Below are 23,348 nucleotides of genomic sequence, written 5' to 3' on the forward strand. Positions count from 1 at the left end.
TTCCATGGCATGACTAGAGCTCCATGGATATAAACCATAAGCAAAGGTAATTCATCTTCACCCAAAAAGTCCTGATACCCTCATACATTGTTGCTTTTCTGGCAATCTGGTGCTTCAGTAAGGTGAACCACGTGGAGAGGATCTGGAATCTGGATGGGAACTCCCTGAACACAGTTTATCTATCCCATTCCTACCAAAGCAGGGTGCTGTGCTGCATCTTTCCAACAACCATGAGCAGCCCAAGGTACTGCTCTGCAGGGCTGGCATTCAGGGCAAAGCTTTGCTGCAGCAAGATGTCCCCTGAACCTGTAGCCTGGAAGCCTCTATACACACACTGGGAAGAGATGGAGACAAGAGGGCAGAATTTACCTGGGTATCTGTCGGCCTGGTTGCAGCATTACACTCGTTATCATCCACCACTGACATGTAAGTGCCCACAACACACTTCACTGCTCTCATCTGGTAGCCTTGGCCACAAGTCACAGTGCACTGGGAGAAGACAGATGGGAGAAGAGAGCACTGGGTCTGAGTAGGTGCCTTGGTTAGAAAGTATTAATTAGCCCAGTCTTTGTTTAGGCACGTAGCAAGAGCAGCAAAAATGAAAGACAGTTTCCCTTCTGGTTTCTCTCCACTTCATGCATTTCAGCTTTAAATTAGGTCAAAGTTTTAACTCGCTGCAGCCACCAGTGCCTTGCACGCTTCACTTGCTTCTTTGGGAAGGAAGGTGGAACACTGAAATGATTTACTTTGCTGCACACATTAGAATCAGAGTCTGGCAGAACCTGTATGATATCCTTCTTAAAAACTGGTTGTTCAGCCCCATGGTAGCACGAGCAGCTAATGAATAATTTTACTGATGGGAAATATGTCTGACTGGGACAACTGGTCTGGGTTTACTGCTGTTTTTTAAGTCAAGAGCTAACAGCTTTGTGAAAAAGCAGATGCCAGAACACTCTGGAAGGAATGAGTAACTTGTATTTTAACAGAAAAAAAACCCCTCACTAACCCAGAAACTGGAAAACATTAAAAGCAACAAAAGTTATTCAACGTGAGCAGCTTTTCTGTGAAAATTAGGGCATGTATTTATGTGCCTAAATATGGATTTAGGAGCGTAACCTTGGAAACCCCTTTTTTTGAAAATCATAGCCAATTCAGTATGACAGAGATTAAATTTAGCACAAAGGGCAGGTACTGTTATTGCTGCCTATCCGCTGAACCCAAGCAAACAGAGGGCTGCTTTGGTGTGCAAATCAATTAACACAGTTATGCTGCTGAATCTGGATGAAAGGGCAGCGCCCAGCCCCAGAGTCACCCTTATCCAGGTCCCCCCAGGCAGGAGCCCTGTGGGGCTGTGTGGTACCTGTCCCCACGGCCCCACTTGCCACGAGGCACACTCCTGCTGCTGACACATCTGCACCGACTCCGGCTTCGTCTTGGGGTCGCAAAACCTGTCGTTCAATCGATCTTCTCCAAACTGGCACCACGTCTGGCGGTGCTTGTGCCCTTTTCCACAGGTGACCAAGCACTGTGAGGAGAAAAGTTCAAGCTCAGGTGGTGCTGGGGATGCACACTGCCAGCTCAGCACCTGCCCTGGCACTGGAAAATAAACCTGGAGATCTACTGCAATCACTGGCTAAAAAAATCCTGGTGCTGAAGTGCAGCTCTTTAGCTAATATGTCCTGGAAGACAAGGGAGTGTCTTGTCAACAAGAAGATTGCTCTCAGGAGCTGGTCTAGAGGAGGGGCTGGATCATGGAGAGCACAGCTGGGCTAGAATCCTTCAGCATGGGCAAAGTGAGGGCACAAAAGCTCTTGAATTCCAGTAGCTGTGAGACACAGGGCAAAGGCACAGCACTGCCCTGTGGGGTTTTAGCTGTGCACAACAGGGTGTTTCTAAAACACTTGTTCTTTCTGAGTGTGCATTTTAAGGGTCTTGGCTTCTGCAGGCTGTGAGCACTTCTTCCACTGCCCTGGTGTGGCTTGGACTGCCACCAGCTCGAATCAGAAGACACATTTGGTAGAAAACAATCCCTGTTCCCATTTAATTGCTTTCATTATGCCCTAAAAGAACATGATTCACAGAAACAAGAGAAATTTGGCCACAATGATGATGAGCACCCTTTGAAGATTGTTCTCCAGGACCCCCAGTCCTGCTGCAGAGACAAACCTATCAAGATTGTTTTGTTGCATTGCAGAAAACACCAGCAGCAGTGGAAGCAGTAATAAACAGCAGAGGCTGAGCAAAACATCAGCAGGGTGCAATCCTGCCCTCCAGTGACAGCCAGAGCTGCCAGGGCTCTTGAGGACAATCTCAAGGGAAAATAAGGGCAGAAGGTATTTTTCTTCCCAAATGCACGGCAGAACTACAGAAAAACTGTGGAGAAATTACTGCAGGATTGCAGAGACATTAACCCCCAGTGGCTTTGCAGGGAGGAAAGTGGCCACTTGACCAGTGGTAACAAGGCCAATGACTTTGCTGCCTGTCTGAAGCCTCCCTGTGCACAGGCTTGCCACCTTCTGCAGGAGGCACAAACAAATCATGACAGACAAGCAGGGATGGAGACACTTCTTTGCAGACAGCAGCCCCTCAGGGTGGAGGACCAGGAGGGTGAGCCCAGCCTGGTGACCAGCACCCACCTCAGACCAGTCGCCAGTTTTCCACTGTGGGCACGAGAAGTCACTGCATCTCTGCACCGTCAGCTTCTCCTGCTGGCTGCACTTGCTGTCGTCCAGCACATCGTTGTAGGTGTTCACGCACATGGCTCGCCGCCGCCGCGTGCCCCCGCCGCAGCTCTTGGAGCACTGCGAGGGACACACACCCAGTCAGCATTTCCTGCCACTCTACTACTATTGCCTCCTCCCTCACTATGGAGTGACTTCAGGAAACCTCCAGAGCAACAATTTATACTTGGAGTAACAGGCTTTTACTTTATGTATTCCTTTAAAAACCTAATCTTGCTAAGCTTAATAAAATGTCGTGGCAACGTGTTTCTCAAATTCATCTCAGAATATAACCCCATTATTATTTTTACAAGTGTTGCCTTTCAGTTCTCCTAAATGGCTGCTGCTTGTTCTCATTTTAAGAGAGATTAACTTTCTCTGACCAGCCAGCCCCCCTTCACTGTGCCCTCCCTGGAAAACCCGAGGCTCGTCAATCTCTTGGCGCCTGCAGGAATATTCTTGTTCATGCAAAAGCTAAGATGTGTAAAGGAAACAAATTTCAGAAGTCCTCTGATGACAGCAACATGTCCTCCCCAGCTCCTGGCAGTGGTAACAGCTTTGATGGCAGCTAGCAGAGCTTCATATAATGAAGATGAAAAGATTAATTGCAGTGGTAGTACCAGGAGTACCAGGCTGATTCAGACTAGAGTGCCCTCCAGAAGAAGCAATGAAAGCAGAACCACTGTGGCCATATTTTACATAATTCTGTTAGCAACCTAAACAGCCCAATGTACTCCTGTGCAAGGACCAGATTCTCCGTGCCACAGAGCATCCCTTACCTCAGTCCAGGCCGAGTAGCGCCATCCTCCCACGTTGCAGTCTCCAGTGCACTTCTCCCTCGTGCTGGGTTTGGTCTGGCTGTTGCAGAAGCGGTCATCCACCTTCTCTATCTTGCCCTCCAGCCGGCTGTACTTGGAGCAGTAGATCTCCAGGGTGCGGTAGCCCAGCCCGCACTGCGCCGTGCACTCGCTCTTCCTCGCAATGTGCCACCTGTGCCAGGGACAGCAAACATCAGCCCCGGGCTCTGCAGGGAACGTGCTCAAGGGTGTGGGACAGAAATAAGGAATATATGCTCTTGAACAGGAAGTTTTGCCTCTGTGTCACACTTCCCAGTGCTTTGGGACTTACAATTAGCCTGGCACTGCTGCTTGAAGGGAAGGAACTGTCAGAAAGGTCTTTCTTGAGCAAAAGAAAGACAGCAAAGCCACACTGTAATCCTGTGGGACCAGTCAAGGTGGCAAGGGGAATTCATGGTCAAGCAAGGAACAGTGCTCTGAAAGCTTCTGAAAGCTTTCCACCCTATGTTCCACCTTGGCATCTAAAAACTGGAAAATACAGCATCAGAAAATGATCTGCACAGGCTGGAGAGGTGTTCCACAATAAAGGACACCCACAAAGCAGTTTCAGCTCTCCAAGGAACAAGCAAATGACTTGCTACAAGATACTCAAGCCCTAGCTATGTCAGCAGAGATTAGAGGTGTTCCCTCCTGACAGATTTCCACCCTGCTGCCTCCTCTGTGAGATGGACAACAAGGATGGTGCTGGAGGCCCCGAAGGACTCATCTGGGGATACACCCCTCCTTCACATCAGTCCAGCTCTGGAAAGAGATGCTGGACATGAGGCCTGATCCAGGGAGGTGCTGGAGACCCTGAAGCCATTGCCCCTCACATCTGGCAGGGGTGTCTTCTGGGGGAGGAGGCAGTGACATCCTCTAGGGGTCCTGGAGACCCTTGGGCTGATGCCTGTGCCTGTACAGGGAGCACAGAGCCCCGCTCCCAAACCAAGAGAGCAAACTCTACCACGGCCCAGAGAAGAATAAGATCAAGGGGATTTGGAATCAATAGCTCCTGACTGGTGGGAGCCTCACATCCCTGCATGCTTTTCAGACTCCTGCTTTGCCCTTCTCAAGTTTCCAACCTGTTGCAATGGCAACAGCTGTTACCGCGACAACCCGGCCCCGCGCAGCCCCTGCACAGCCCCGGTTTAACAGGGCTGCAGAAACCCCTCGGGAAGCTCGCCCGTCTGAATTGCTTCACCAGCAGAGGCTTAATGCCACCACATTTAAGCCCCAGGAAGGAAAACAGATTGCTTTTTAAAGGAAAATGGGTTGTGATGATTTAGACTGTGCTCCATCAATTCCAGCTTGCCAAGAATTGTCTGGGGACAGCCCCAAACCCATTCTACACTTAAGACTATTCTTTGCTTTAAATAAACAGTGATAAATCCAAGTCTTAGCTACGTTTTTGCTTTAAGTATGTGTTTTCCCCTCTCTGCAGGCTGTATGTAGAATGGCACTGAGCATTTCTGATCCAGGCAGATGCAAATTTCAGGCCTTGCACTGCACAGGGAGATTTTTCAACATTAGAGAATTTTTGTTATAGTTAGCTCTAATTGAATCCAGCAAGAGAAATGTAAAAACATTGAAAAGTGCCTTTCAAAACACCACTGGTGGATGACAATTCCTTTTGGTTGACAAAGAGGCAACTACCAATCCTTTTCTTTTTCAAAATCTAATGCAGACTGGTGAGAAAGGGAATTAGGGTGAGAAGCGAAAGGAAAGAGGAGTAAATAATAAGTACACAATGTTATTTATATACATGGCTGAGCACAGTGCACCTTAATTCACATTCTGTGTTACAAGGCTCAGTGCTGGGCTCAGGCTGGGGAATTCGATCGCATCGCTGGTCTGACACCGTGAGCTGATCTGACTCTCTCTTACACACAGGCTTCCTTTTGCGTTCTCCTGCAAAGAAAATCAGCACTTGCTTTGAGACAAGCAGCAAAGTGATCAATTCAGTTATTTCTCTTGCTCCTTTTATAGTAGTATTTAAAAGATGTTTAGGTGTGCTTTTCTATCTCTGTCAGAAATAGGGAGGGGGTTTAAGACTAAGTGGAGCAGAAGGGGTTTATCACAGATGGGATGGACACAGGCAGAGAGCTGCAGTACCCCCATAAGGATGGGCTCTGAGTGAGTATTTAGCAGGGTGGTCACCCTTAGGAAATGCCTCATTTTCTGTGCTTCAGCTTCCTCACCTGCAAACCAGGTTGTGAGGCTCACCTGGCTGGGAGGGGGTGTAAGGTGCCCTGCTCTGAAACCCAGAAGCACCTTATAGGATGTTATCCTCCACTGCAGACCAGGGAAACAACAATACTCACAGGGTGAGAATCTCTTGACAGAGAGGGATCTGTTTGATGGACTGCCCAGACCCCAAATGAATCCAGGACAAAACTACTCTTCCCAAGCACCCACCTTGGCAGAGCTTACTGCAGGGCTGCCATGGGCCATGCTCATTCCAGTAAAACTGCTGAGGTTTGTCCTCAATAGGGATATTGAACGTGTAACGAACGTCAGGATTGTACAAATTGCCCACTGATAAAACCTGAGAGGAAGAAAAATGAAGCAGAGTAAATCAACAGATATCACTGCCTGCTGTTTTCAGTCCAACAATGCTGGGCAGACTTGTCCATAGAGACAACATATACTTCACCTGAAGTGTTATTTCTTGCTCAATCCGATCTGTAGAATTAATCCTTTCAACAGTATTATCGGAGCCACTGTATTCGATCACAGCATTCCCAACTTTGATTTCCCTTTTAAACATACTGACGACAAAGTCTCCATTTAATATAAAGTCTCCTTGACTGTTAGATAAGGCTGCATAGGTGCAAAAAACAATAGCTAAAGAGGCAGAATTAACTCATACATACATAACAACGTGGGACATGTGCTCTCAGGGCTCCTTTCTCTGGGGGGGGGGAATGAGGGAAAAGCCCACTGGCATTCTCAAACAGAAAGGATGTAAAGTGAGCAGCAGACCTTTTGCAGACATTCTGCTTTCTCCTTTTTCCACTGGAAAGCCTCCTAAAAATGAAGGCTGAACTCCTGAAGTTGTTGCTAAACAGTTCATCCATAACCCATTGCAAAGGTATCCAAAAGGCATTCTGGGCTGGCTGCTGCAAGGAGCACACACAGGCTGTATCCCCACATATACCACAGAAATAATCCTGCCCAAAACTTTTCATGAGCTGGGTGGATAGGGTGTCTTCCCTGGTGTTTCCAGGTGTGTTCTTAGGGTAAATAAATGTATGCACCCTAATTACCTACACATAATTTCTAGTATATAATTACAGAGAATTTGGTCAGTATCTCCCCCTTGGTCGTCCTCTCCCTCCTCCCCCCATACTTTTTATTATTCCAAATCTTAAGGTATGTGAGAGCACTGGAGGCTTAAAGCCTAAATGCTTTATAAAAGGAACAGTTTCCTGAAAACAGCAGTCTGCTGCACAACTTCACACTAATGCGATTATGTAGCTAATTTCCTAAGTTAGTTTCCCCACCATTTCACCCATCACAGCTATGTTACTAAAAAGCCCCTGTACTGAAAAATCTAAACACCAAAACACCAAAGGGAAGGTTTTTCCATCAAATGAGGAGAGATAATGAAGCAATACATTGCTTAGTAGCAAAAAGACATAGATGGAGAAAACCCCACAAAGCAGAGGCTACACTCAACCAAGTTTCACACTTTGGAGGTTTTAATGTTATTAGGCAGTAGTAAAACTCATTAAGGGATTACTTCTCTTTTACTATATCTCCTATAACAGTAGGTACATCTTGGACTTGATGACAACATCAAATTCCTCCTAAATTGTTAAGCAACTACAAGGTTCACAGCAACTGAGGGCCCAAGATTTCACACTCAGTGAGCTGCAAAGTAAGTGGACACATGCACACTTCTCATTTACTTCCAGTCAGGCCTAATGTGAAGAGATGCTTTCCCAGCAATATTAAAGCAACATTAAAGAAGATTTGACTTCATTGTTTCCCAAGAAGATTAAAGGCCCTCCAAGAAGAGCTGAGAAGTTTGGGGCTCCTTCTGGGGTGAACCAGTTTGAAAAGGCATAACATAGGGAGGACTGTTTTTCCCAGGAAAGAGGAAAAATAAAATTTGGCTCCCTCCTCCAAGACAGAAAACTCTTGAGACCTCAGTAACACTTTTTTGGTGCTGATGTGCATTCATGCTGCACCACCTCAACAGCACGACTGTCATTGCCTCCCTTTCGTGCATGGTAGTCTCTGGCACTTGTTTCTCAAATGGGTCCCTATACCTTTGATGGGCTAGGGGCCACCAGCCAACTCCCCTCATTAACACATCTAGTTACAGGAATTTGGTGAGATATAACAAGATGAAGTGCCCTGTTCAAAGATGTAAGTACAGGACGCTGTGCTACTGGAACACAGCTGGTGGTGCAAGGCACAGGGTGTGCAAAAGAGGAGAACCAGAGACTCTGACAGGACTTAATGGCAAAATCAGCCTTCAACTGGGAAGTGTAACATCAATGATGATGTTCATTGGTATTATCTCTGCTATTGAAGCCAAACAGAACTATCTATGGAGTGAGTGATCATGGTGGAAAAGACACTCATGGCCATGCTAACAGCACATGTGCATGTAGTACAGTGGTCTAACACAGCACCACAAGCATTTCCATCTGCCTCTAAAGACACAGCCACAGATTAGAGAGAACAGTGATTATGAAATTCCAACAGCCAAAGGCCAAGTTACTGTTAGGTTTAAATCAAACCAATATCTTTGGTGCAAGGGTATTTCTTTACAGTTACATGTCACTATCAGGCAGGGACAAGAAGGCCTCACTAAGTGAAATCAGAATTATTATTCTCAGAAGAATAGAAAATAATTTCTCTTTGTTTGTGTTTACAAACATCTTTCAGGACATGGCAGCAATCAAAGCATGGTGACAGCAGAGATAAAGTTGCAGTGAAGAGACTCCAGCAGAGCTCAGAATGCTGTTTGGTTCCCAGCTTTGTCCCTCAGCTACCACCCAGGCTCAACAGTCCTTCACAGCCCTAGACACACCCTAAGGGAATATTTCTTATAATTGGAGAACCTCCCAAATTTTGCAACTAGGATGGCATGAAGAAAAAAAAAAAAGGAAGAAGATAAGGCTGAATATTTGGCAGACACAGAAAAATTCTCACCAAGAAAACATCTCCCTCAAATTAATTCTTCAACCTCCCTAGCAGAGAGCTGCCAGTAGATACATCACCACAACCAGACAACCAAGCAGATTTCTGGAGTGCCAGAAGGAGTACAACTCACCCAGGTAGTTGTCATCCTCTGGTTTCCCTGAGTAACTGTGCTGACGCACATCAATATTAGTGGCACCAGCTGGGATGCGAACCACAACGTTATAACCTAGGAAAGATGGAACAGAAAGTCAAGGCTATTACACAGGCACTTGATTTGTTTTCTACAGGGGAAGGGAAATGAGCTAAGTTACCTCACATTACACAAGCTGATACTTTTCATTTAGGAATAGCATAAATAGTTATAAAAAGGAATATACTATAACTAGAAGGATTTTGTGTTTTACATCTGTGTTTTTGTAGATTAAGTGTCGTAATGGCTTTTATAGACCCACATTTTTTCACCATAAAGTTTTTAGCAACAGATTCTTACCATAATGCACTGTGTTAAATGTGCCTGCAACAGTTTTGCATGAAGAATTATCCCCACCACAAACACCACATTTATCTCTTCTTGCTTTTGAATTCAGCACATGATCACATCCAGCTTGCTTTAAGAGAAAAATTGAAAAAAACAGATTGAGCAAATACAGACTAGAACAGCATTGACAAATCTCCTAATTAAGGCAAACAAAAGCTGTGTATGCAAAAGGCTGCTGTGAGATAAACTGGTTTGCTTCCCCACATTTTTCCACTGATTTACAGTGTGGCCATCCTACAAGGTTTTACAACAAAAGGCTTTTTTACAAAGCAAGAAGCAGAACAACTATTTGCACCAGGTAATGCTTTCACTAGAAAAAAATTCTTGCATCAATTGTTCCTGTAGAGAAAAGTGTGAAGAACAATTGTGAATGGAAATGTAGGGGCTCTGGGGCCTGATCAGGAGGAACTGGGGCAAAACACAGAAGGAAGCAACACGCAATTTAGGCTGAGATTCCACAGCCCTCAGTAACTTAGGGCAGATGTGCAAACATGTTCCACTTAAGTGTGTCCCCTGGTGAATGGTCTAGACTAAGATGAGGAGTGGCTGAGGAGCTCATTCTGGAGAGAAAGAGGCTCAGGAGAGACTTTCTCACGCTCTACAACTACCTGAAAGGAAGTTGTACCCAGGTGGGGGTCAGGCTCTTTTCACAGGTAACAGCCTCACATACAACAGAGGAGGTTTAGATTTGATATTAGGAAATAATTCTTCACCAAAAAGGTTGTCAAACACTGGAACAGGCTGCTCAGGGCAATGGCAGGAGTCACCCTCCCTGGTAGTATTAGAGGACATGTAGATATGGCACTTGGGGAAATGGTTTAGTGGTGAACCTGGCACTGCTGGGTTAATGGCTGGACTTGATATCAAAGGTCTTTTCCAACCTAAATGATCCTATGATTCCATGTGTGGCTCTTCAGCACATCTGGAGGCTGGCACAAGTTTGAGACCATTTGGGGCTGACAGAGCCTGCAGATGCTGCTGGCATCCTCTGAGTGAAGAGGACATGCCACCAACTGCCTGGAGCATGGTGCAGAAGCACCAGCCTGCCCTACCAAACTGCCATGGCCTTTTGGTGAAGAGGAGGGACAATGATTACCCGGCAGAGGCCCTGCACGCAGATGTCGTTGGTGTCGGGGCCGCAGGGCGTCCCGTCGATGACGCGGTCCCGCAGCTGGTAGTAGGCCGTGTTCCCCGCCACCCGGCAGAAGAGCTTGCACCGATCCTTCATCAGGACTGCGGGGGGAGGAGGGACACCAGGAGCACGTTATCTGAACACCCTGACCCCAGGCAGCAATCCAGGAGGCAGGATCTGCATCCCCCCAGCCACTTACTGCCGCTGTATTTGGGAACCCAGCGCACGTTCGTGGGCAGCCCGTTGATGTTGAAGTGCTTCCCATCAAAGTCGGCACACTGCTCGTCCCGGAAATCCTTCTTCAGCTTCGAGCACGGTTCCGTGTTGCAGGATTTAAACTTCATCCGACGACCCACGCAGTATTTCCCACCATTTTTGGGTCTGCAGAGACAACACCGGGCTGGAAATGGGGTGGAATTGCAATTCTGCAACTGGTTCAGTACAGTCAGGATTTGCAGCAGCACTCTGTGGGCTCTGTCTTTCTGCACATCTTTAATTAATATCCCAGCTTGACAAGCAGGAAATGTTATGCTGGTGTCTTAAAAAAATTCCCCATAGGCAATAAAAAGGGATGAAAAAGAGAATATTTGCTTTCTGATGGATGCAATGGTAGTGAGAGAAACTAGAAAGGAAAAGCAACATCTTCTTTCCCACCCGAGGATTTATTTTATTACATTGTGGGATCCTACTCAGGCCCATGTTTCCTTACAACCCCATCAGTCCTATGGATTTTGTGGCTGACAGTTTGCCTTTGATCTAGTGGGTTGCAAATAACTAAACATTACAGGAGAAAAGGCTTCCTTCCCTGCAGAGGCTGAAAGGTCAGGCAGCACTTAGTCCTTCAGGATTTCTAGCCCCAAATGTTAAAAATGGTAATGCTGAGCACTTTGAAACAACTTTACCTCCATATATTCCAGAAAGCACCAAAGACAGGGGGGGGTAAAAAATAACTTACCCCCATTTTATAGCAGGATGACACTGGTATAGACTGGGAAGAGATATCCCATCCAAGCCACATAAAACCCAGTGGATAAGCCTAGAAGCTTTCATTTTAAATTTCCTGACTCACAGATTCAGGGCTGTAGTCATAAAACTATTTTTTCATATGCAGATGAAGCCTTTGCCAGAGAACGTCACTCTGGGGACTGAAAGAGCCTCTCCCATTCCATCTGCTGCCAGCAGTGGTGCAAGAATGAGCTGCACATCAAAATAACCACCAAACCTACATCTTCTACCTACCCCCTGGAAAAGCAGTGCCTGCAGTAGCAAGAAGTGCAATCAGAAGAGTGACTTGCCAGGCTCCAACAACCATGCACTCACAACTCCTGTCTCCCAGGGCTGTTCTTCAGGATCAGCTCTGCCTTGCCTGGGAACCAGATGCCCATCAGTGCCCCAGGAATGCTGGCAGAATGCTCCTTCCCTTGGAGCTTGGTTGGGAAGGAACACACACACAAGGTTTGCACACTTGGAGAACCCTTCAAGAAGCAGATGAATGAGTGATAAATGGGAGCCACCCCGTCCTCAGAACAGATGTGCTCACCATGAGATCTCCAAGTTGCATGCAGCCAGCACCTCTAACAAAAGAGACAGCATTCCCTTGCACCTGCACAATGGTCTCTACACACAGTGAGTCAACAAGTTCCTGCAGCTGAACAGAATTTTTGAGCATCTCTGCACCTCAGGAAGCCCAGCAGTGCCATTTCCCCCGCAAATAACAATTCTTCACTCTTACGCTTGAAAATTCTTTGTGACTCAAGTAGCAGAGTTCCTGTGAAACACATGAGAGACAGAAGCACAGAACAGCTTGCCCTTGCCAAAAGATTGCCTGCAAAACCAGGAAAGGCAGGCAGACTTCCCACCACCCCATCAGCACCACACTAGGGATGCTCACAGGTTTGGCAGAAGAAGGTGTCTCCTTGAGCAGCTGCAGGTGAGATGCTGGGCACCAGCAGTTACACACGTGGGATTTTTCCTGCCAGCATCCTCCAGTCACTGAGATCCTCACTGCCCTGGTGCAGACCCCTCTAGTCCTACCCTAAATGCCACAGGGTATGATTTGTCCTCAGGCACAGCCCTGAGCAATAGCTCACAACACCAGCTCTACCTGCTCTGAGGGCAGTTCTCACGTTCCATCTGTAAGTGAAATGCCTGTCACTTACAAAGACTTTTGGTGTTTGCAATTAAGCAAGTACCAGTGGTAAAAAGCCCAAGCAACCACACAGTGGCCATTGCAGATTCCTGATTACAGACTGATTTTACACCTTTACAGTTCCTAGTGGAGGAGTAAGTCTAAACCTGGTTTTTAACTGATTTAGTCTGTTGTCCACCTTGTGACAAACAACTTCAAAGAACTTACTCGATTACACTTAGGACAGCTCCAGGGCTATCCCAGCACAGCAGCTCCTGCAGACACAGCCCAAACTCCTCTTTGCCTTGCAGGCACAATGGCAATTGCTGGGGGTTTCCCAATACTAGGGCCCATCCCATGGACTATTCCCATGCAGGCACATGAGCCACTTCTACCTACAAAGGGGCATCTCAACCACCTTGATACACAGCACACGGGGAAGCTTCTTAATTATGGCAGCAGCACACACCAGACCTGGGTGAGTCTGAGTCATTCATGGGGGAATTAACAGGATTCATCATTTTCACTTCAAAAGCATTTGTACCTCTGCAGGACTGCTGCAGTTTTGACAAAGCCTTTGAGTTATACAAACCTTTAGGAGGGCATTTCCTTTTTAAAAAAATTGCAATTACAACATTATTTTTATGGCAACCACATTGCTTCCAATATAAATCAATTTAACTAAAATGAAAGTCTCACCTACTTAGTTAAGAAGAACATGAACACACGAGCTCTTTTTTTAAGGTATATATCTAATAAAATCCAAAAATTCCAAGCTACTATATAGTTTTCTCTTCACTAGACATGACCCCTGAGATTGAGATAACATTGACACATGGACACACCACAAACTGAAGGATGCTAAAGCTTGCTACCTTGTTGCAAACTGTTAGCTTTGTAACCCTGGCAGGAAATCTCCTTGCAGACAATGCTGGGGGCTGAAGCACACTCACACTTTTGACACTTAAAACCAGCTCCAAACTCCCTTGACAGTTTCAGAGTGTTTTTAACCAGCACTGCTCCTCACAGAATCTGAGGGACAGAAAGGGCTGACCCTGAAAAAGAAGCCACCCTCATATAACATCAACTTTCAGTGTCATGAAGAAATACAGCATTATTGGAATATAACATCACACTGCAACACAGCATACTTCATTCTGTGTAATATTTTTATGGATCATCAACGCTCTACCACAGAGTCAGAAAGGAAAGTAATACATGCAGAGAAACCTTTTTTTCTTCCATTTCCCTTCTCTTGGAGGCACCTAGTTGACCAATTAACACCTGGCATGGACCCACTTTCAATCCAGTACCATTCCCCTGACAGGCTCCTGCACACATCCCAGACCCACTGCACTCCTCCCAGCAGCCCAGAAACTCTCAGGCCCAGGGAATGATGGGGTCTCATCCCCATTCCCACCCCAACAGGTCTGAAACACATGATGCTTAATCCATCACCTTGAGCATTTTGAGGCTGTGCTCATGTGTGACTGCAGAAAAATCTGTGAAGCTCCAGCGTGCACAGATCAGTTTGAGATACCCTTCCCCACATTCCAGGAAGCCCTAGGACTGGGAATTGGTTGGTGGCTAGCACAGTTTTCTATACATTTGTTTACATGTCAGGCTCAGACAGTTAAGCACAGGTGGATACTTCTGTGATGGACTAAAATGCAAATGTGATCTGACTCACATCCAGAGATAACATTCCCCCATCCAAAAAGCCATTCCTGAAAACGGGGCTTCTGGTATTGACCTGTTATCAAATGTGCCCTTTCCCATAATTCTGCAGCATGCCTTTATTTGAAAACCAGGGCTTGCACCACAGCCCCTCTGATGATGCACCACAGCCATGGGCTTTGTCCACCAGCCAGGCTCAAATTCCCATGTGGGCAATCTCAACCAGGGAAGGGTCTGGTCTGGTTAGCAAAGACATTCCTTCAGGGTATGTCAAAACAGTCTGTTGCCATTCCAGAGGCTTTCAGCTCTCCCTGCATCCCTGCAGGATACTCATCATGTAGGTGTCAGAGCACTCTACAAAGAGAGGCAGGAGCTGCAGCTTTACTTTCTGCAGCATGGAGGGAACGGATGTAATTTTCAGTGCCAGATTTAACACAATTTTTTAGCGGATGCAAGATCCCACCCCAGATTCTCATGCACACAAAAACCTTTAAAAAGCTAAACCAGCTTTGAATATAGAAAACGTATTGAGAATTATTTCAGACCTCGCTTGAGGTATCTGGGTTGGGTTTGCTGCCTTCTGACACAGAGGAGAAACTGTCTCCTTTTTAAGTACTTTGAGAAGGGGAAAAGGCAAGAGAGTATCCAGTGGGGTCTCATCCATTTGCATCGTTTTAGCAGCCCCATGGTAATGGGGACACAGGTGGTGGGAGCTCACACTACGGTGTCAAATTACAGGCACAAACCAACAACGATCAGTGGGAAGCTCTGCGGATGGTGCCAGGACAGGCTACTCCTCCCAGAGACCTTGTGAGGGGCTGGAGAGGCCAGTGCCAGCACAAGGCTCAGGAAAGGGGGCCTGGAAAATAGCACTATCAATCATAAGGATTTCTCAGGCAGCTTGGTGCCGAGTGTGTTTAGGTGCTTTTGCAAATCCCAGCCACAGCAATACACCTACTGAAGCACCAGGATACAAACCACAAACAATCAGGGAAGATGGAATTTCAAATCCCCTGGCTAGCCTTTAGGATAAAAGAAGATTTTCTATCACAAAAAGCTATCAGTCTGAATAGATGCGTCTCAGAAGATAGGAATACATCTCACTGACAGCATCCAAAGTTTCAGCAGCAGAGCTGCAAAGATGCTTTGTTTTTGTCTTTCCATGGCTACAGAAGACCATATGGAGCGTGCTGAGTCAGCACAGCCAGAGGAGAGCTCTTTGCACTTGTGTTTTTCTTAGCATTGTTTTAATTAACGTGTCCTACTCTCTCAGCCTCAACTTTTCACATTTGCCCAGCTGTGCTGAGCAGCCTCTCCTGTCACCACAGCACGAGTGTCATAGGCATAAACTCTCCCTTCTCCCATTAGCAGTGATGAAACTATCACTGGCACAACTCTAGTGGCAATTTCCTTGGCAATAAACCATCCAACACCAGTGATGAGAAACAGGAATCTTTTTAAGACCCCTTAGTGCAACCAGCCCCACAGACACTCTCCTCCCTGTATCTCAGTGCCAAATAAAAGCCTCCCTTCTTCTCCAAGAAGGCATTTAAACAGAAACCAGCACAATTTACGTAAACAGGCTGTTTTCATACCAGTTGCTCAAGCTGTTACTATTGCACCAGCTACATATTTGTCTCCTTGAAGCCCACAGCAAAATTCCCTGCCATTTCAAACGGTGCAGGATTTTGCATTCCAGGCTGATAGCAAACATTCTCGAGTACCACTTTTTAATGGGGTACAGATTTCTGCTGAGGTTTGGCTAGTCTGCACCAGCTGAAATGTAACTGTATAAAGGATCAGCGGCAAAAGCAGCCAAAAGCTGCAAAACCAGACAAAGCAGGAATAAAACAGTAGAAAACCTTATTATAAAGGCCTCTAGGAACAGCTGCAAAAGCAACCGAAGCAGGGGTAAAATGGCAAAAAAAGGAAAGCTCCTTCCTTTCTGAATCACAGCTTTGGAGAAAGAAAAACACCTCTGGAAGTGGGACCCCAGCTGTGCCTCCACAGGAAAACAGAAGGTAATAAACCCATGGAGGCATCAGCTTTTTATCCCTCATTGTTGAATGGATGGATCCCTTTTTAGAGCACTTCACCCACACACCAATGACCAGATCCTGCCTCACCCATGCCGGGCAAAGCCACCCATCCCCAGGGCAGAGCCACCTGTCCTTGGCACTCACAAGGACTGGGGACAGCCAAGGTTGATTCCAGCCCATTTGAGCAGCCCAAGGTGCTGTTCCCCATCTCCCCCTGTGCACTCACTCGGGCCTGTTGCACTCTCGGATCGCCGTCTTTATGCCGCCGCCGCAGGTCCTCGAGCAGGTCCCGAAGGGGCTCCAGGTGCCCCAGGCTCCGTCTGTCACCGGCGCCTCCCGCTCCTTGGGCACACACATCCCAAACCTGCAGTGCTGCACGTGAAGGAGACACATGGCAAAGGTGGGATTGTGCTGCTTTGCATTATGAGTGACCCACAGTGACCAGCCTGGGCAACGAGACTCAGCCTCGCTTATTTCTCAGCCACACACAATGATTTTGTAATCAAATAAAACTGAACTGCTTTTACTTTTGTCTGTCACCCCCCATATTTCTCTTTCTCCATACCCTAAAATGGCAAAGTGAAAGCAAGGTGCTGAGTCCATGGAATGATTTATGGGATGAAGACTAAAGACAACAGCAACCACTAAATATTCCCTGTTTATTGGTGCTAAGCAGCACAGCAAGCTTGCAGCACTGGCTTTTCAAAAGGCCGCTCTATCTGATTTCCTGCAGAGCTGCAGAAACTCTGCATGGAGAGCCATGTCAGGGGAGGAGACAGGCAATGAGGAGAAACACCAGGGAAAACTCAAACCTCCCCACAGTTACCCAAAGCAGAAAACTTCCAAATCCAAAAGGCAAATAAAATAGGAAAATTAATTCCTCAAGCGCAAGTGTTTTTTTTTTTACACTCAGACATAACATGGGACTTGCCAAGACTTGGTCTACACTTCTGTTTTCCAGCTATGACTCGTTTTCTTTTGTTTGGAAAGCTGGATTAAGTTACCTTGGCAAGCCCCTATCCCTATTTTCATGGTATAAATTGTATCCTTTGGGGTATGTTTACTTCATGGACTACACAGGCTTCTGCAGAAGTGAGGGAAGAGTCACCCTCTGGCCTCACTAGAATGGATGGAAAAATGTCCCCTCTCCGTGAGCAGTGCTTGCTACAGTTGCTTTAAACCCAGAGACATGCAGATGCCTAAATCTTTGTAATTATGGGAAGCCCAAACATTGCTGATTGCTCACAGATTAGAAGAGGCTACAGACTATAGAATATAGGTAGAGAGCATCACTAAAATATTCCCTTGCAGTATTTCTGTGCACCAGGTGCTGTTCAGCTCTGATGATCTTTATGGCAACAGGGTCAAATTTGCTGATGCACTGTGTTTTTCCAGGCCTTCCACTAATAGCACAACAGGGCTATGTCAAGACACACCAAAAGCTCAACCCACTCCTTTAGACACCCTTCTGAACCACCTTGGATAAAGCTATCTAGGAAAACAGAGCAGGATCAAGCTGTTATGGGGCTGTTCATCTCACAGGACACCAGCTCTGCAGCACGTGGGACACCTTTTGCCCATGAAGGCTGACTTGTTACATAGCTTTGCTGATGAAGAAAGCTGATCTCAGGTGCATTTGCCCATGGACATGGTTTGCAGGACAGCTGAAGAACTCATAATTTGTGTCCTGCACATGGTGTTTGCTCAGAGACAAGCATGGTCTCTAGGCTGCAAAATGCCCCAGATTTACTTTTATCTGAAGATCTGACTCCCCAGATAAAACTGACTAAAACCCATGTGCTACAGTAAAGAACAGCAATAAAATCAGCTGAAATGCCTGTTTCTTTGCTGCAGGACAAATTACAATGCACAACTCTTCCTGGCATTTAGAGGTTGAAAACCTGAAGGTTGGGGTCCCTATACAGGTCCAAAGAGGTCTGACAGCTATCATTAAACGACAGAAATACATGACACCAATCCAACAGTGCTGTCCCAGTGGAGAACTTCTTGCAGCAATGTTGATGCTCACAGCTAAATATCTAACCAGAGTCATGCCTGGCACCACTGACCCAGGGAAGATGACTGAATAGCTAACTAGTGAATGAACATAGCTTACAGACCGTGACATGACCTATATGTCTCCCATCTCATGGTTGAGTATTAACCAGGAAGTCATCTACATCCATTGATTTTATTAAAAATTTGGGGGTTGGAGTTGATGGTAAAGCAAGGCAGGGGAAAAGAGCAGCTGTTCTAAATAAACAGCAAGATTATCTTATGAAAACACAATGGTGCTTTTTGGAACCACACTGTGAACAGTCTGGCTGTGCAACCTTTATGCCTTTCATACTTTAAAAATAATTTCTATGTTGAGATACAGCAGAAAGACTAAAAAGCCTGCCAGGGTTCTCTTTCCTATAAGCTAACAGCTCACAGAATGAAGAGAATAAAAGGCAGATTGTCTGGAGCAAATTCAAAATATCTTAGACACACAGTGGAGCTGGAGAGCCCTGGCAGGGATGGAAGACATTACAGCAGACTTTCCTTTCCTTTGTCTTGCCACCAGAGTTCCAGATAATTCCCCAAATCCAGCTGCCATCCTTGGGCTGGCTGAATGGAGTAGCAGGGGGCAGAAGGGGCTGTGCAGCTCCATGCATGTATAACAGACACACTACCTGCTGCCACAGGGCAGCAGACACAAATCATTACTGCTCATCTGCTCTACTGTTACCATTCTTTAAACAGCCCTGAAAAGCACAACGGAGAGTGGCCCAAATTTACAACCCCCTTTATCTTCTTTCAGAGATTTATCTCCACCCAACAATGAGCTGGTTCTGTGGAACCTGGTAAAACCATCACCCAGCAAAGCCAGACTCTGGGCTGGGCTTATGGCTTGATTTAGCAGTATGAGATTCAGTGTCCTCACATGCAAAATATGTGTAAGTTAATACTCCCATGTTTTTTAATGCCCTTGATTTAAGAGTAAATTTAGAGCCCAGTTAAATCAACATCCCAGTAGTTTTAGCTAGATTTTTTTTTTAGCTATTCAGGCTCTCCTATTTCCAAAGATATCCCCATAAAAATTGGTATGGTATTTTCTCCATCTGCCAACCCATACAGCATGGGCTTTAAAGACGCAGACTTGAGGCATTAGTCAGCAAGTAGCAGTTTGATAGGGCTCCTGTCCACAGCAGAGTACCAAAATAGCAATTTATTCCAAGGAAAAGCACTTCAGACTTGCACCTCAGCACTTCAGAAGTCCAAGTAAATACCAAGCAGGACAGAGTTTATGTTGATCCAAACTTTAAGCTTGAATCAGATGAACACACAGACAGCAAAATTACTCCATAAAGCTCTTTTGTGAGATCACATTTAAATGCCCGAACACGAGTGGGCTGCATTAACTTTTCTTAAGAGCCCATCTGCTCTCAGCTGAGACATTCAGATCACACTTATCTAGTTTGTCTAAACTTGTCAGATTGTCTAAATTTGTGACCTGGTATGTTTTTGCTCACACAATCTTTGTTAAGAGCCATGCAGCTGGACACTGCATGACACAGGATGGCTCTGAGGGGGTGCTGATCTGCTCAGCTGCTGCTGTTTGCACATCACTCTGGTCATATCCAAGGATAAGGGCAGGTTTGCTGCAGCCCAGAGTTTTAGAATTTCAAGAAAATTTCCAAGTTATTGCTGATCTTTCAGCACTGAGCAGATCCCAAGCTCACCAACAGAGAAGTTGAGGGCACAAGGTCTCAAGTCATAGGGACTCTGCAGATACCTATGCTCAAAAGGGGATTTTACAGAAAAACATTAGACATTCCAATTACATCTCTAATGCACTTTCTCAGCCATAAAAACAAATCTGCAAGTGCACTTTTCCCTAAGAAAGGAAGGAAAATTCACACATGATGCTCATTGTCCTGAAGGAAATCAGTCAAGTGTCATTGAACAATCAAGTTTTCAGACACATACATCAAAAGATAAATTTCCAAAGAGTTTCACAGCCTGTATGGAAAACTATATTTAAAATAGCATTCAGAATTTTCATTAAAGTACCTTTGAGGGACTATGATTTAAAACTTTGACTCATTCTAAAGAAAACATTATTAATGTTGATCTTGAGAGTCAGAAAAGCAAAATTTTAAGCTATACCATGTAGAATAACATCACACTATTTTTACTTGGCACAGATGGAGAATACTTTTGTTCAGACACAAATAGTAAGAACCAGTTAGCATTTTTATTCAAAAGCTTCAGTATCTCAATAAAAGAAAAATGCTCTCAACTATTTTTCTACAGATACGAATATCTAAAAATTAAACACTTACCCTAGAAATCACAATGCTAGCTGGAAATTAACATTGCACATGGAAACGGAAAGTTTCTATGAATTACTGCCAAAAATGTTCCATACATAAAATGTCAACCAATTCTATATTTTACTTTGAAGCTGTCAGGATGAAAAGCCAGCTGACAAGTTTATGTTACACAGAATTACTAATTGCTCACATCACACAGGCAATTTCTAACAAGAGCTTAGGGAAGCTTTGCAAAAGTTTTGCTCAAAAGTTCACTCAAGGGCATTAATTCAAGAAGATAAGCACTCCAGGAATACCTGCTTTAAACAATGTTATGCCAAGCAGTTGACTTTAATCATGTTATCTGGGCTGGGGATGTCCCAGGCACCACCAGGCTGAAAACACATCAAGCTGCTTTGGGCTTCCAGCACTGCAGTCAGAGCTGTGCCCCACACAACTGGCATTAGGGTAGGATGATTCTGACTGATATGTTCATCCTCAGCCCCAGGAAATAGAGCCATGAGGCACAAACCACCAGGTATTACAGACCTTTCCAGGCTCACATTCCGTTCCATCAGCCCAAGGTGTGTGTTGGGTTCGACATCCCTTGTGAGCACCATCAACGTTGATACACCAAAGTCGCCGACACTGCATCTGCTTAATTGATTGCAGAGATCAAAACATTAAATATGCACCACATGCCTTACCAGACAGATGATCCTTTATGAAATTATCCCCCCAGGATTTATCATTAACTCACAAGCTTGACAGTAAGTTGATGGATTGTGAGTCTGCCATTCATCCAACCCCAGGAGACCTTATTTTGCTCTGGCAAAACCAGGAAAAATAAGGTGTGAAACTTCACTTACCATATAGGGGCACACTTGGGATCCGGGTCCAAAAATTAACTCACATTGTTTGTTGACGTCATAAATCAGCCCTGGGAGCTGCTGAGGCAATGTGTAAGTTCTTGATGAAGGTTCATCAAGCAAACACTCCCCATAACCAGTGCTACAACACAAATCAGAATACTGGTGTTAAACAGGAGGTGGGAGATCAGAACCCACTTGTGCTTGCCTGTATTAGCCTTAGGGCAGTTGCACACCACGTTTGCCATATTTAACAAGCACTACAAGAGCTATTTCAAACTTAAGCACAGGAGGGTGTGTTCCCCATACACCACCACCCCTGTGCTGTGACAGCAACCATCCACCACACCACGGTCAGCTACCATGGCAAAAGCATTTCTGAGTGTGCATTTAGTTGCTGAGCAAGCACTGGCGCATTTTTATAAAGAATTCAGAAAAAAAAATCATTGATTAGCAGAACTGCCCAAGGGACTGAGCTCCTGGATTTGCCAGAACACCGTCATGGCTCTCATTCTGTTCCACACCACAACACACAGGAAGGCATGACAGCAAAATGGGCGAATCACTGTGCATCAAACTGACCCGTGGGCTCCTGGAACGGTGTTCCCACACGGATTAGTGCCAGGGCTTTATCTTGACCTGTGGAGCAGAAAGGCAGATTCAATCTGCCTTCTAAAACACAGCTCCGTATCTGGGCCACAAAGCTTGGAAAAGTCATTCTTCAGGTTTGAGGGAAAACACACATTCCTTAAAAGCAATATCCATGGGGCAAGACTTATTCTTCCCCATTGAGAGGCTGGTCCTTGCCAGCTTATCATGAGGCTGAACTGGCAGGGACTGGATGCCAGGGGTGCATTCCTGCTCTAGGTAAAGGATGCGTGCACACACAAATCCCTCTGATTTCCTCCAAATGCTGCACACTAGGGCTCCAAATTAACTGAAGAACTCCATGGGACACATGGACACGTGAAAACAGCCCAACACATGCATATGCGAGGTCTTACTCCAGAAATTCGGTGATGTATTTCCTACTGCACTTTGACCACATCCAGGGATTGGTGTAGAAGTTCAGTGTTGGTGCCATGACATGCTGTTGGTTTTTACCTCCATCTTCCTTGCACTTGTGATTGTCATCATGTGGCATGTTAAATCTAAGAGGAAAAGAGCAGCAAAAAGTAGAGTCAGTTAAGAGGCAAATATCAAGTATTTAGCATAGCAAGGGCAACAGTGTGAACTAAATGCAAGCAAACCCAAGAATTTTCCCTAAATATGCTGCCGACAGATATTACAGAATAAAAGTATTAATACACATATATTCATAATAAATTTAGAAGTGTTAATGAACAGGGTTTCTATCACTCATCTGGGAAAATCTGTGCAGCACCCTGCTAAGCTCTCCACTCCATGACTGCATATATTTAGCCAGACAAGTTCTCTAGGGAGCCTGGAGTGAGATGCAAACCCAGCTGCAGTTTCCTTTTCAGCTGACAGTTGCTATCCTGCAGACACGCTGGAGTCTGGCCCCTCCTTCATAAAAATGGGAAATACCCTGGAACTGACCACAGATCCAAGAGTTGATCTCAGGGAATTCTGAAGGAGATGATTGACATGAGCCCCCTGACTGCAGACACAGACAATACCCCTTTGGATGCAAAATATTTTCTAATGCAGTTGAATACCCTGGGCCACACTGCTGCCTAAGCAGGGTTGCACCAGGGATAGACTTGGCTCCTATACTTTATGTGGCAGGTTTACAAAATGCCAGCAAGCATTGGTATCAGCAGAAACCAACATGAAGTTTGCAGCACATGACACCTTGAAGAATGTGGTAAATTCACTAATGGAGACAGAGTGGCTTAAAGCGCTGCGCTGTTTGAAGTGGGGAAGGGGAAGTGAACTGGTGTGATCCTGTGTTCCAAGGCTGGGGAGCTTGTATTCCATTAAGATTACCTCC

General features: G+C 45.6%; 1 protein-coding gene across 1 annotated transcript in view; it reads right to left on the minus strand.

Moving 5' to 3' along the window:
• Positions 1-23,348, minus strand: part of ADAMTS9 (ADAM metallopeptidase with thrombospondin type 1 motif 9) — a 79,059-nt gene that overhangs the window by 38,794 nt on the left and 16,917 nt on the right. The window contains exons 9-23 of the mRNA XM_036390885.2: positions 22,399-22,545; positions 21,395-21,536; positions 21,075-21,182; positions 16,454-16,599; positions 10,583-10,764; positions 10,348-10,484; positions 9,204-9,321; positions 8,844-8,939; positions 6,210-6,376; positions 5,972-6,101; positions 5,338-5,464; positions 3,500-3,710; positions 2,637-2,801; positions 1,361-1,525; positions 370-489 (exon numbers count right to left, since the gene is read on the minus strand). Of these exons, the coding sequence (XP_036246778.1) occupies positions 370-489; positions 1,361-1,525; positions 2,637-2,801; positions 3,500-3,710; positions 5,338-5,464; positions 5,972-6,101; positions 6,210-6,376; positions 8,844-8,939; positions 9,204-9,321; positions 10,348-10,484; positions 10,583-10,764; positions 16,454-16,599; positions 21,075-21,182; positions 21,395-21,536; positions 22,399-22,545 (2,161 nt within the window). The remainder of the gene's footprint in view (positions 1-369; positions 490-1,360; positions 1,526-2,636; positions 2,802-3,499; positions 3,711-5,337; positions 5,465-5,971; positions 6,102-6,209; positions 6,377-8,843; positions 8,940-9,203; positions 9,322-10,347; positions 10,485-10,582; positions 10,765-16,453; positions 16,600-21,074; positions 21,183-21,394; positions 21,537-22,398; positions 22,546-23,348) is intronic.

The sequence above is a fragment of the Molothrus ater genome, chromosome 11, assembly GCF_012460135.2.
Source record: "Molothrus ater isolate BHLD 08-10-18 breed brown headed cowbird chromosome 11, BPBGC_Mater_1.1, whole genome shotgun sequence".
Taxonomy (NCBI): Eukaryota; Metazoa; Chordata; class Aves; order Passeriformes; family Icteridae; genus Molothrus; species Molothrus ater.